This window comes from Lacerta agilis, chromosome 11 (genome assembly GCF_009819535.1).
Source record: "Lacerta agilis isolate rLacAgi1 chromosome 11, rLacAgi1.pri, whole genome shotgun sequence".
NCBI classification, from domain to species: domain Eukaryota; kingdom Metazoa; phylum Chordata; class Lepidosauria; order Squamata; family Lacertidae; genus Lacerta; species Lacerta agilis.
Genome location: NC_046322.1, coordinates 15,467,565 through 15,481,987, shown reverse-complemented (window position 1 = coordinate 15,481,987; position 14,423 = coordinate 15,467,565). Strand labels below are relative to the sequence as shown.

Below are 14,423 nucleotides of genomic sequence, written 5' to 3'. Positions count from 1 at the left end.
TGCTTGATTGCCCTGAGTTCAGTTTATTTATTCATCCTTACCAAACAACAGAATGAATGTCAGACATCATATTTGGTTATATGCAACCAGTAAAGATCTGGCAAAAGAAAGGAAAACACGGATAGAAACTTTTGAACATGACCTTGATGCCATTTCACTGTGCCAGTTAATTTCATGATCTGACTTCAAAAGAAAATAAAGCTCCATTTTTTTGTCTGACCCAAACATTAATTAGAGTTGCCATTCTAAGTTTGATAATACTAAGTTTGATAATATTAATAGAGGAAAGCAAAGCTTTTAAAATTTTTGAATCATTTCTTCAAGACACTGAGCAGCTTAAAATGAATATGTGAAAAAGTTTACCTCTGAAATATGTGGTTTAACTGCAAATTGCAGTAAACAAGACTTTTGTAAAGATCATTGTTTATGTGCTGCAAAAAAAAAATGGTATACTCTTAACTGCAGCTCTTAATGCTCGGTGTCTTAACTTGGTTGATGGAATCTAGCTGGCTTTTGGGAGTTGAATTCAGGTGGCAAGGAAGGCTTTGCTGGAAGAACCCAATTTTAAGTAGATGTATTTCATTTGCTGGTTGAATAACATCTTATGTAATCCTATTCAGTTGCAAACTGAAGGGGAAGGAGAAGGTTAACACAAAACTGTTAACCATGTAGGATTTTTTTCTTTACAGTTTTGTGCACTTAACAGTTAAATTTACAGAATTTACTCCGGATATAAAGATTCTGTAACCCATGCTGCGGAATGTGTTTCTTCAGCAAAGTGTATATGTTTATGTTTTTTATCCTTAGCTTATTAGCCCCGGTCCAAAGCCTTCTAGCAGAGACAATTGAATCCTGTCAGGGATTGCTGCCAAGACATCGGAAGGATTTTTGACCAAGGTTTTCTAAAGCTCAATGTCACACCTGCCATATTTTTGAGGGGGTTTGGTTGCATAGTCCTAGCATTAACTGTTACTTTTGTGTTTTGTCTTTTTTTCTCTTCTTGTCTTTGTCTATCTCTTCTCTAGAATTAAGCAGTGTTCACACTAGCTTTGAAACAGTTGACTGGGTAATACTTAATTCACACCTGGAGTTGAAAGCGCATGTCATACCTGTTAACTTTTTAATAACGAAATAGTGTGGACACAGCATGTCTTATTGAAGATTAACCCCTTATTTTTAGAATACAAGAAAAATAACCTGCACTTTGAAAAAAAGCTATGGTTGAAGCTAACAGGGCACACTTGAATTCTGATTCATTTAATTCCAGGACTAGTTTTTAAGGGGTTAATCCACTTGGAGTCTTTATGCAAAAATCCACATATAGGAAATTCTTTTTAATGGATATCCAGCCCAGATATGTTCTCAATTTCTATAGCTGCTTCAGCATCTTCTGATGGCTTCAAGGTTGATTCACAATGGGTACACTCTATCTCCCACTGAGGTCAATGACAAATCTCAATCTTAATAGAGCTGGATCACCCATAATCTTGCCTGTCAATGATATATGGGTCTCTGGATCATTGCACCATTATTATTTTTTAAAAAGTAGTGCTTTGAATTACAAGTGTTTTAATACCATTATTTAAATAATAATAATCCAGGACTTCAGTGATAATTAAACTGAGTCATTAATGCTATTTTCTTGCAAGTATTTTTAGGAGAGTATAAATACAGTAGTTTTTATGAAACAGCTTGCTCCCACAAGCTATATAAAATAGAATAAACTCTCCCTATTTTGTCAGAACTATGAACTGAACTTTAAATGTGTCAATTATCAAACCATACTGCTGACTTTGGCCTCAGATGACTCTTTTCCCTTAAATTTTCTGTCCTTTCACTTGATACATCTATAATCCTAATGTCTTCTTTCATTTGCTTTGAAATCTCTCACTAATGTGACTCATTCTTCACTTCACTGTATCTGTATAGCCCATAAAATTCACCATGTAAATATGGCATAAATCCCATTGTTAAAATGTTTAAGACTTGTATATCCCACTGGTAAAATATTCATATAAGCATAAACAAATGAATTGCCTATGAGAGGTGTACAATTCAGGCATAGCATACTAAATGAAACTGAAATAATTCTGTGCACAGCGGAAGCGTCATTTATATAAATTCTGGCTTGCATTCTCCTGACCTGTTTCTCTTCATTGATGGCTGACCTTCAAGCCAAATCTGTTAATATCTTGGTTTACGTTCTTTTCCTAGTTGGTGTGTTCCATGAGTCTTTGATTTGCTGTTATGAGTATGTTTGCTTAAATTAGACTACATTTTAATGTTCCATCTGCTGAATAATCCAGGCAAAGTCTGGTTGCATTCAACATTTATTTTAACAGCAATTTTGTATTGGCAGAAAATTAAAAAGTAACTAGAAATACTCTTGGCTGCTCAGCAGGCAGTTATATTTAGAAACTGTAATTATAACTGACACAAAACCCTTGTTTAGAAAATAGGAATTTACCAGATGCAGTGTTGTTCTTTCTATCACACTGCTGTTGCTTCTGCTTTTCCTGGTTTTGATTTTTCCTCTACTTCCTTCTCTTAAGGCCTCTTGTTTTCTTCTGGTATACCCCTAGATGAAATTGGGATGGATATACACAACATGCACCTTGGTGCAATAGGAGCCTAGAGGGTTTAAGAAATACAAAAATGTACAGGTGCTCTTGACTTGAATTTTACAAAGTATTTCACTTTCCTTCAGACTCCATAAAACCAAAAAAAATGGATTGTTTCTATAAGTATAGTTTTACCTTACCTTAATGTGAGGTATCCTAGTACATCATGGGTCTTGACTGCTCAGGAAGAATTTTGACCCATTAACTAGGACTAAGTCTAAGGTAGCATGCGGCCATTTTAAGTTGTCTCAACAAACACAGGGCACAATCCACTGGGAAGTTATTCTGCACAAGCGCCATTAAAATGGATGGGAACTTAACAGAAATGCCCATTCAATTCAGTGGGGCCCACAGAGAAGAACTTCACAATAGATTTTGCTCACAGTTTGTTGTAACTTTTGCTTCATTCAAGTGGATTTTTGTGTTCCTTCTGTCTTGTGTTTCCTGTGCTGGTGCACTGTGTCCAACCATTCTTCCTTCAACATTTTAATTTTAGGAGAAATTTATTTTTCCAGAGGATTTATTTTTCACAAATAGATGGACATAAAAAATAAGATTGAGAGCTAACCTTGTATTATGCTCTTGATACCTTTCATATTGGGCTTAATGACCACATACAGATTAAGGGATTATTATTACTGAATATGAATACATTGGAGATAGGGATTGCAATATAAATGGCACGTGTGACATGGAAGCTAATTTAAGGAAGTGTCTTGCTCACCTGGTCAAACACCCATTCCTCACTGCATTTTGCCAATTCAATCCATTTTAGATGTAACCTCGGGTATGGTGAAAGACCCACCGGACGTCTTGGACAGGCAAAAATGCCTTGACGCTCTGGCTGCTCTACGCCACGCTAAGTGGTTCCAGGTTCGGAACATCATTTTACTTTCTTCTTGTAGCCTTATGAGAGAGAGTAGTTCAGTTGTTCGGTTGGATGTTAAACTATGCGGAAAAACTAAAGGTTGCCCATAGTAAATATGTGTATATATATCTATTATGTGTACTCATATATAAAATTAAATGACACGGGGGAAATTAATTCATCTTGGAAGATCTGTATAGAAGAACCGCTTTATGCCGTTCTTGCCAATTTGATGTCAACTTGTTTTTTTGGCCACCGAGATAGCGAAGTTGAAAGCTTGACTCGCTTGGGGAAATCGTATGTTTTGTATTGGTAATGTTTTCCATAAGGCTGCAGAGTAACTTTGCTTTAAATAACAGAATGTGTGTTTAAAGCTTTGTGTGTTAGATGTAAGACTTTTACCCTTTATTTCTTGAAGCTTATTAAGTGTAGGGAATGAAAGGTGAGAAACTATTTGGTTCGGTGACTTTGCACTCCAGCAAAGGTACGACAGAGAAACCAAACAGATTCCCATAGCCTTTCAGTCTCTCTACTTGTTAGCTCTTTACTCCTGTATTTCTATTATAGGAAGGTAATTGTATTTTCTGTACAACTGAACCAAAGTGTGCAGGAATTCAAGGGATATTAGTCTTGTATAACCTGTGCACCTTGACTTCTCAATTACTAACCTTGGCATAAAATGCTTCTGTAAATGGCAGCTCCTGGAATGTTTTATGTGGCTTGTTTCTTTTCTGTGTCTGAGCTTCCATTGAACAGTGGTGTTTTAGCTTCTCTAAGAGGCCTATTTTCTGTTGGTGCTGGGATTGATTAACTTGATTTTGTATTGCCCTCAAGGCTAGAGCTAATGGTCTGCAGTCGTGTGTCATTATCATACGTATTCTTCGTGATCTCTGTCAGAGAGTTCCCACTTGGTCTGACTTTCCAAGCTGGGTAAGTACTTTCTTTTTGTTTATTACATTTATGAATAGTTTCCTATGAAGCATCTCTTAAGTTATTTCACAATGCAATACAGTGGTACCTCGCAAGACGAAATTAATTCGTTCCGCGAGTCGCTTCGTATTGCGAAAAATTCGTCTTGCGAAGCACGGCCATAGGAATGCATAGGAATGCATAGGAATTTAATTCCCATAGGAATGCATTGAAATTTTCGTCTTGCGAAGCATGACCATAGAAAAATTCGTCTTGCGAGTCACCCTTTCGTTAGTGAATGCCTTTCGTTGTGCGAGTTTTTCGTTGTGCGAGGCATTCGTCTTGCGGGGTACCACTGTAAAACAATTGCATACTTAAAACTGTTGCAAAACCAGTACAGATACTGACTAGGACAGTGTTTTTCAACCTTTTTTGGGCAAAGGCACACTTGTTTCATGAAAAAAATCACGAGGCACACCACCATTAGAAAATGTTAAAAAAATTAACTCTGTGCCTATATTGACTATATATAAAGTAATTTCCCACGGCACACCAGGCAACATCTTGCGGCACACTAGTGTGCCACGGAACAGTGGTTGAAAAACACTGGACTAGGACAATAATCTGTTTAGTAGGTTTGTTGAAAGAGGGAAATATTCAACAGACACCAAAATGACAATAGAGATTTCTGGTGCTCATTTCCTTCAAATGCTCCATATTTAATTTATTTGAAGGCATTCATTTGTTTCAGAAGTGAGGGTATCCATAACATCACAACAAAGCAAAACATTTTGAAATACATTTCCCTCTAAACCATGATATAGGGCTAACGTGTGAGAGAGAGCTTCTGAACCAGAAGGTCTCATTCTCATTTTTAAAACAAGATTTACATACCATTTCATTGTTGTGAAACTTATAAGTGATTTACAAGAAATATTAAATTATCAATAAAAATGATTTAAAAACAAATAAACATTTAATTGCCGATTCTCTGTGTTCTCAGAATTATGCATGAAATTCCTTTGAATATCCTTGCAACTTTGGAATTTTATACTTCACTTAAGCAGCTGCATTTATTTGCTGGTCGTTGTGATGCCTCATAACTTCAATCCAAAGAGCTCCTTGTGCAAGACACATGTTGATTACATAAATCTGTATTTGCATTAATTTTGATTCTGTCTTTTAAAGGCATTTGGGCTAAAGAAGCATATTTCTCTTTTTTATGCAGAAATCCCACTGACACAAAATATTTCTGCCTGATTTAGGGTGATTCCTCCCTCCTCTGTGCCCCCACTTTTCATGAAGAGTCCTTGACCCTCTAGATGCAGTTTTTGGGACATTCAGCAAGAGGGGGGGGGGAAATATGATACCTTGGGTACCCCAAGCCTAGTCACTTGGATTTCCACAAGAGACACTCTTAGCACTGTTATATGTTCCTGTAGTTCATCATCTGTCAATCTTCAGTATGGCAGTATCTGCATTTTTTGAATGCGCTCCCAATGAACATCAGGCAGGTGCCTACAGTATTGTCATTTAGGTGCCTGCTTAAAACTTATATGTTCACCCAGGATTTCCTGGGTAAATAGCTGTATTGATTTTGCACTTGTAACAACAACAACATAATATTTCATATTTTGTTCTTAATGTTGGCAGTATAGAAATGCATGCAAGTTATTAAACAAGTTGGTTAAGCAAGCTTCCCTTTGCTTACACAACTGTTGGATATAGCCCACATATTTTAAATTCCCAATGCTGTCATTCAGGGGCAATTACAAAACAGTACACAAAATAAGTATTTATTTTGAAGAATTTGAAGGGAGCCAGATCTTTCTAATGACTCTTGCATTCCTTTTATTTATGGAAATTTGCAACGAGTGTGGGCCCCACAGAAGTTGTCCCTGTAAGCTCTGCATCTTTTTTTTTTTTTAGTCCTCCCCCCTCCCCCCTGGGCAGACCTTCCTTCTTCAGAACTTTATCCATGTACACAGTCTGTTCATTCGAGCTTGTATGTTAGGGTTGGCTCCCCCCCCCTTTCTATCCAATTCCTGTAAAATGCCCATTTGTTTGTGCTTCTTTGGCATTTATTTTACCATCTATCCTCTGCCACTATCTCTACAAATATTTCTGATTGTATGTATTCAAAAACATAATCATTCCATTTTTCCATATTCCATTTGGCGTTATCTTTCCATCCCAGAGCAATAACTGCCATTCCGGCTAGAATCATAATCTTATACAACTCTTGCTTATTACTTATTACTTTGTTATTTCTCAGTATTCCCAAAAATGGCAAATCCCTATTAACTTCTATGTTTATTTGAAATAATCTGGAAATTACCTTTATAACCTTTTGCCAATATTCCTTAACCAGATTACATTCCCACCACATGTGTGAATATAGTCCCTTTTCCTGACCACAATGCCAGCATCTGGGACTAAGCCCTTTTGCTATATACACCATTTGTGCCGGAGTTCTATACCATTTTAATAAAAATGTTCTACTTAATTCTTTATACTTTTCTATTTTAATATTGTTTATATTCTTCATCAGTTCTTGGACCATGTTTTGAGTAAGCTCTGCATCTAATGCAAAACACAGGCCCATCATCTGTGGAATTCAGTGTTGTGCTATGACAACCATTCTGTCAGCAACAAGCATTTCAGCTGTCCAGATGGAATGATCTCCTTCTCCACAGCCATTTGCTCTTCTGGGGGTTCTCTTGACCCTGCAGAGCAGATTATGGAGGGAAAGCACTCTTGTACTAATGGGATCCCCTGTGCTGGCTTCCACTAGCACACTGGGGTAGTTGAATCCAGCCCATGTTACAGATAGGGCTCCACAGATTCTTGGAAGCCTTGGATATGATCATTATTTTTGGTAACCACTGAGCTACTCCCAAGACCCCTGGTATGTGCAGAAGTCTTAGGAGAGCAGGGAGGGTGAGCCTCTTATTTCCCAGTAGGCTTCAGAGATCCTCTGAAGCTGTGAGTTTCTTGCTTGTTTTTTCTGAGCATCTTCAAAGTTTGGAATGAAGTGAGAGACAGTCATTTCTCTCCCCCCAAGCTCTTTGCATATGCACCCAGTATGGGTGTCAGGGGGCTGCCGTTGACGGGGCTTTTTCAGTATCGCCAGCCCCCACCTCCGTTGCCTCCTCTTCCAGTGAAGAGGTCAGCAGTTCTTCCAGTGGGGAGGGGGAGATGGGAGTGGAAAGTAGGGGTCAGGGCTCTGACAAGGTAGCAGAGCCCTTGCATCAGGCAGAGGCGGGAAAGGAAGCACCGCTTCTGTCTCCCCACTTACGCAGGGGGGAAAGACGCAGAGGGGGAAGGCGGGAGTTCCGCGTCCCGTGCCTGTTATGCTGGGGTAAGAACCGGAAGGGGCCATTCCTGGACTCTGCCGAAGGATGATCTGGACGTCTTTTCTGTAGCTGCACTGTATATATTTATTGCACAATAAAGAAGCTTAGTTTAGAAGTTTCTGCGTCAGCCTGGTTACTCATGAGCAGCCGCTGAAAGCCTTACAATGGAGTAAGAGACTCCTCTGATTTCTCTGCAGCGTGCAGATTTGTAGTTTTGTTTTGTATTACCAAGGATAGGTGGTGGTGTCTGATAATCACATATATACACCCCTGACTATTGAAACTGTATGCAAACATTTGTGTGTGTTGCCTTTGGCTTGGATTCTAATTTCTTGTGAATGGAACTTTGTTGATGCTCCTGTTGGCAGAAGGGAGGCGATGTTCACCAATTCCCCCTCCAGCACCTTGCCCCCGACATCTGTTATGGAGGATCAGGGGGCTTTCTGGAATGGCATGGGGCATTGGATAATACATGGGAAAGGGGAAATTAGTGAAAATCTGCAGAGGGGCAACTCACCATCCAAGCCTTCTTCATATTTTTGTGGCACAACTCTTCAGTGTTTTATGCAGCAGGACCCCATTTTCATGCCAAGATTGCATCTGATTCCAGCCTGCATTCATTTCCTTGGTTCATTTATAGGTTAAGCACATTTTTAATGAAAAAACAACAACACTAGACTCTATCGTGGCCTCCACTGAGAGAAACATGGCAGCATGAATTGATATAGGGAACTCTCTTTTATTAAAAGACTTTCTGCAGGTGTCAACAGTTGCCGTATTGGTTTAAACTTGCTTATATTTTCTGAGCTGCAGAGTTTTAAGACTGTGTTAACACACAGCCATTGCTCATAAAGTTATCATGTGCTACTTACCAGCTGATGGCATTCTACATTTCATGTTTTAAATTAAAGTGTGGATAGTGGCTTATCGTTACATCTCTTTGTTTTATTTAGGCAATGGAATTATTAGTAGAGAAGGCAATTAGCAGCGCTACTGGACCACAAAGCCCGGGAGATGCCTTAAGAAGAGTGTTTGAGTGTATATCTTCAGGAATTATCCTTAAAGGCAAGTAGCAGTCATAGTCCACACTTGAAATCCTGTGTAAAACTGATTGGTTTGTCTACTTTACACATTATTTTGTTACAGTATAGGAAGAATGAAATAATACTATCCTCATGAAATTAATAATAATAAAAAAGAAAATAAAGTTTACTTTTTTGTTTATAGGTGGTCCTGGCCTTTTGGATCCCTGTGAAAAAGATCCTTTTGATACACTTGCTTTAATGACAGATCAGCAACGAGAAGACATTACTTCAAGTGCACAGGTAATTAAAAGTTCTCATTAAATAGTTAAATATAGTGAATATCTGATACACAAACTTCAAAAAAGAAAAAAGGACCTGATCTGAAAAATTAATTTGCTTCCTATATGCTGTAGTTTTAATTTCAATTTTCAATTTTAATTTTGTATTGAACGTACTAGGCACTTAAAAGGTCTCCAGGCAACTTACATTGAAGAACATATACAAAAATACATCATGAAATAGAAAAGGGGGAGGGGGAATCATATTAACATTTCTCTCTCTCTCTCTCTCTCTCTCTCTCTCTCTCTCTCTCTGTGTGTGTGTGTGTGTGTGTGTGTCCCTCCACCATAGCAGTAATAACAAGGCTGGCAGCACAGTAACAGAAACAAAAATTCTACTCCCACCCAATAACCAGCACAGCCCACCTCCCTAATCCCTGTTGATGCACCTGTTTGAGCGGAGGAAGAGTTACTAGGGTCTTTTACCAAGTTTACAAATTACTGCTTTTCATCTTAAAGGATGTGAAGAAAAAGGAAATGCTATGTCAAAAAATAATACCAAATGCACAAATGATAAAAATCAGGATCAATATTGATAGTGGCTAGTCAGGGAGTTCCAATTCAGGGTGACATATGGAAAGAGCCCAACCCATGTTATAGACCAGGGTTGGGGAACCTTTTTGGCCAGTGGACAGATCTATCTCTCCGTACCCTGCAGACCAACATTGACAGGTGGTTGGTTGGGGGAGATAGTTATCAAGCAGGATTGAACTCCCTATGCATCAGCTCATGCACAACAAATACATTCCTGCTTCCTGTAGAATTTCAGTGCACCAGCACACCTGATCTGCTTTACACACACAAACCAAGCAGGATTGAACTCTGTGCTTCAGTCCTTTCCAGCTGCAGTATGCAGCCATGTTTTTACCTGCCCAACAACCAATGTCACATGTGAGCCACCTGTGGGGCAGGTGGATGAAAATGGTTTGATAGGCCATGTTTGGCCCATGGGGCAGAAGTTCCCATCACTCTTCTAGATAGTTTCACTTCTGAAGGCAGAGGAAATACAGCATTTTGTTTTCAAAGAACTTTCAGAAGCTATATCATTAACTAAAAATTGGTAAAGCTGTATGGTATATATAGAAGAGTTTTAAATACTCATATATATTGTCTTGAAAGTGTCTTGCTAAAATGAACATGCATCTATTTTTAGAAGTTTAAATAATTCTGATAACCTTTTTCCTCCTCCACAGTTTGCATTGAGACTCCTTGCATTCCGTCAAATACACAAAGTTTTAGGAATGGATCCCTTGCCCCAGATGAACCAGCGCTTCAATATTCACAACAATCGTAAAAGGAGAAGGGACAGTGATGGAGTTGATGGCTTTGAAGCTGAAGGGAAGAAAGACAAGAAAGATTATGATAACTTTTAAAAAAAGAAAAGAAAACTGTGTTTGCAGTTAACAGAGGCCATTTGTTCTCAGATTTTTTTCTCAATGTCTGTTAAATACATCCAAAAAAGTTAGAAAAATTACTTTTTGTGTGGCATTCACACCATTTTTTTAGGATGTACAGACTAATTATGGTAGAAAGAGATCACAAATGGAAACTATTCTGACTTCTAGCGGACCCCTCATTGTTTAGTTTCTAACTTCTAATGTATGATTCTTGTTTTCTCTTCTTTACGTTAAGTAGTACAGTGTATACTTAAATTCCACTGTATTTAATACAGTGTTTTGTGCTTCAGTTGCTTTGTGTATTTTGCTCTTTTATTTAGAATTTTAAGTTACCATTGACACAAGCTGTAAGTTGCTTTGAATTAGAAAATGGTAAATACAGTCCTTCACTTAATATTTTATAGAAGAACACTTTTTGTAAAGTGGGTCTGCAATATTATTTCTCCTAAATGTGAAGCGTTAACACAAATTTATCCTGCTATTTAAGTGCTTTCAATTAAATGTTTCTGCCAAATCCATGGCATTTGTCTCTTTAGTGATATAATGGTGTACTTAAGACAGATTTGTGTTACTCTAATCAGGTTTGTTGTTAGTTATGCATTAGCAGTATAAATGCTGAACATACACAGTTTGGATTTGCTGCAATTTTAGCAACTGCATAATTGATTTTTAAAATTGCATGACTTTGTTTTTAATAGAAGGGCTTTAAAAAAGTATCAATTTAGGTTTCATGCCTAGGTCTTTGTATGATTGACTTTGATATAGCAAGGCCAAAAAATAAATTTCTGAAATTTTGCTGAAAACATTAAGAGGGCATTTTTCCCTTTGGGAAAGAGTTGGCTACTTGTTTTTAGAGAGCTTATCAGTATGGTAGCTCTGAATTAAACTAATTGTTTGCTATATCAGTGCCTGTGAGATTGCTCCTTTTGCTATTTCCTTACCAAATTATTCAGTAACTTTCATTTTAAGTCAACAACCTGAACGTAGATACAAATATTTCTGGAAATTTGAAGGTTGTAAAAGAAAATAGCAGAAAATTATTTGTGGCCATAGTGTATGCTTATGTCTCCTTCAAACAACTAAATATTATAGCAGTGCTGTAATTCAGGTCTACATCTGGCTGTTGATGTATGCTCTGGTACACAGATGTGATTTGTTACAACACTACAGTGGAATCTGCAAATAAAACTAAAATCTATTAAATGACTTAACGTTCATTATACACTGGGAACATACACTTTTCTTTGTCTTTCTGAGTGGATTATGCTAGTTTTCAGCACATAGATTTAACACTGGCAACCAGCAGTGTCCATGCGCCAATAGAAAAGATTTCCTCCCTTCCTCCCCCGTAAATCTGCTCCAGATTCATCCATCCAAACCAGTTACAAGAAAGGAGATTCTGACTAAACATCAGGAAGAACTTTGGCAGTAGGCGCTACCGGTATTCAACAGTGGAACAGACTCCCTCGTGAGGTGGTAGACTTGCCTTCTTTGGAGGTTTTTTAGCAGAGGTTGGATGGCCGTCTGTAATGGTTGCTTTCGTTGAGATTCCTGCATTGCAGGGGGTTGAACTAGATGGCCCTTGAGGTCCCTTCCAACTTACAAAATATGATTCTGTAGGTGTGGGGGACCCTCCAGACCAGACAGTAGGGGAGGTTGCACTAAGTAGAAGCCCATGTGATATTTACCGGTATGTTGCTCGGTGTTCCTAAAACTTCTTGAGAAATAGGAAATTGTAAATGGTTAACTGAACTGTAAATGGTTAAGTGCCATATTCTGGCGCTCTTTAGTTTTTGATAGTTGCAAATCCTTCATGCTGTATTTGTTCTAAATTCTTAACGTTCATTAACAGACACGTAAGTGCAGTACAGTAGTACCCCGGGTTACATACACCCTGTGTTGCGGACGTTCGAGTTGCGAATGCCTGCAACCCAGAAGTGTTTCCGGAGCGTGCGTGACCCCCGGATGCACAGAAGCGGTCAAATTGCGCTACTTCCGGGGATTTTTGTGCATTCGTGATATGCACCCCCGCGTTACGAACGCGACCCGGAACGGATCGCGTTCGTAACCCGGGGTATCACTGTATATTGTACAAAGGGGGAAGTATCAAAGCTGAATCTTTTGAACCATTATGACTATACCTAAATTATTAAATTTTATTCTCATTTAAGATTTGATGCATCATATTGGCTAGCAAAAGACCTCTTTGGGGGTCTTTAAGCGGAGGCTTGACAGCCATCTGTCAGGAATGCTTTGATGGTGTTTCCTGCTTGGCAGGGGGTTGGACTGGATTGCCCTTGTGGTCTCTTCCAACTCTGATTCTATGATTCTAAGATTGTTGTGAGACTACCTGGACATAGTCAGTTTTGGTAGCATAGAGACTTCAAATGCTGCTGGTTGTGATCTGAGTGTAAGGGGACTGGGATGTTTTTAGAAAAGCACACCTTTTCCAGTCATGGGGAATTTTGCTTTCTTAGGCCACATAGCATGTTGCTACTCTCCTCCCCCCCCCCCAAAAAAACTGGTCACATATTTCCATGTCGTCGCATTTCTCTTACAGGCCTTCACATTATCCTGTGCTGCTGCTTCAGCATTGTGACAGTGGAGGAACATTTTTAAATGATTCCCCCCCCCCAACATTTGTGCACTATAATAATACATGCAGGTTGTAGTGTTTTTTATGCACAGCATTTGGATTTTAGGCCAAAGTTCTGTTTATTTTTAACAGAGTATGCTAAACATTGGCCCATCATTTAAAAGAGCATTGATAACCTGAGCAATAATTAACAGTACAATCTTCTACGTGACCATTTGGGGGGAAGTCCCATTGTGCTTAATGGGCCTTGTATTCCTTCCCATGACTATCAGTCTGGTTAGGCCAGTTGTGCCAGAGACACTTAAGTAGGTTGTCACCACACCAGCTTGGGCTCCCTCTATCCCCAGATGGGAGCATTTTTGGGAATCCGAGGCAAATATGAGGGGAGACTGAAAGCACCCAGCCTACCTTGGCTGTCCCCTGAGCCCAATGTAGCTTGTTTTTACTCTGTCAACTCCCCTCCAATAGCATGAACCAAGTCATTTTAGGCATGGGGGGGCGTCAACTGAGGAAACGCACCTAAGACCGCAACAGCCTAGTTCATGATGAAAGAGACGAAACAGACAGAAGAGGCCAAACGTTGCTTCAAGAAAATGCAAAGAACCTATACTGTTGCATCTGCTTATAAACACTTCTGGTCTCGTGTTGCGGAATAGATGGTCAGCTGAGGGACTTTGGTGGGACAAAGGACAGTCTGACAGTGATCGTTGAAATTATTTCTGATCCATGTGGGGAGACTGAAACCTTTGGAGGTTGGGGTGGTGACTATCAAGGTGTTAACTACCGGTACTTGCATCTTCCTGCCAAATGGAGACTATTCTGTGCCCTGTATAACATTCTAGAGGAGATGCTCTCTGGTATACTCGCCCACATTACAGGGTTCACCTGGTAGGGTACAGGATTGTAGCCTATTCTTAAGTACAACTGTTTCCAAATTCCAATAGAATGAGAACAAAATTTTCAAGCTAATAAATATTTTTAAATTGCTGGATAAATTTCTCCAGTAACGAAGACCTCATCTGTTTTAAGTAATCCTACCTGAGTAAAACTTTGATTGCCTTACTTGCCAGTTTAATGTATAAGTCAATTTCAGACATATGGCTGCTTTGTCAGGAAACAAGGCTGCACATCTGATAATACTACAATGCTATTATTTACTGCTTGATAAGAGGCACTATGGTGCATGTCTTATCAGGTGGTCATGTTCTGTGATGTAAAAGCTTTACCCTGTTGGGGAAAAAGACATTTGCATACAATCGGGTGTATTACTGCACACATTCCGGGACTGAGCTCTTGGTACTCATGACGCAGTT

General features: G+C 38.9%; 1 protein-coding gene across 4 annotated transcripts in view; it reads left to right on the top strand.

Moving 5' to 3' along the window:
• The window catches only part of ZFR (zinc finger RNA binding protein), a 36,712-nt gene extending 24,976 nt beyond the window's left edge, over positions 1–11,736 (top strand). For 3 of the 4 annotated variants that reach the window (XM_033163999.1, XM_033164000.1, XM_033163998.1), the window contains 5 exons: positions 3,397–3,494; positions 4,324–4,419; positions 8,708–8,819; positions 8,982–9,079; positions 10,311–11,736. In XM_033163999.1, the coding sequence (XP_033019890.1) occupies positions 3,397–3,494; positions 4,324–4,419; positions 8,708–8,819; positions 8,982–9,079; positions 10,311–10,490 (584 nt within the window). In that variant the 3' untranslated portion in view covers positions 10,491–11,736. Of the gene's footprint in view, positions 1–3,396; positions 3,495–4,323; positions 4,420–8,707; positions 8,820–8,981; positions 9,080–10,310 lie in introns of those variants that run through there. The other variant, XM_033164001.1, reaches the window with a different exon arrangement.
• Positions 11,737–14,423: the final 2,687 nt, after the last annotated feature.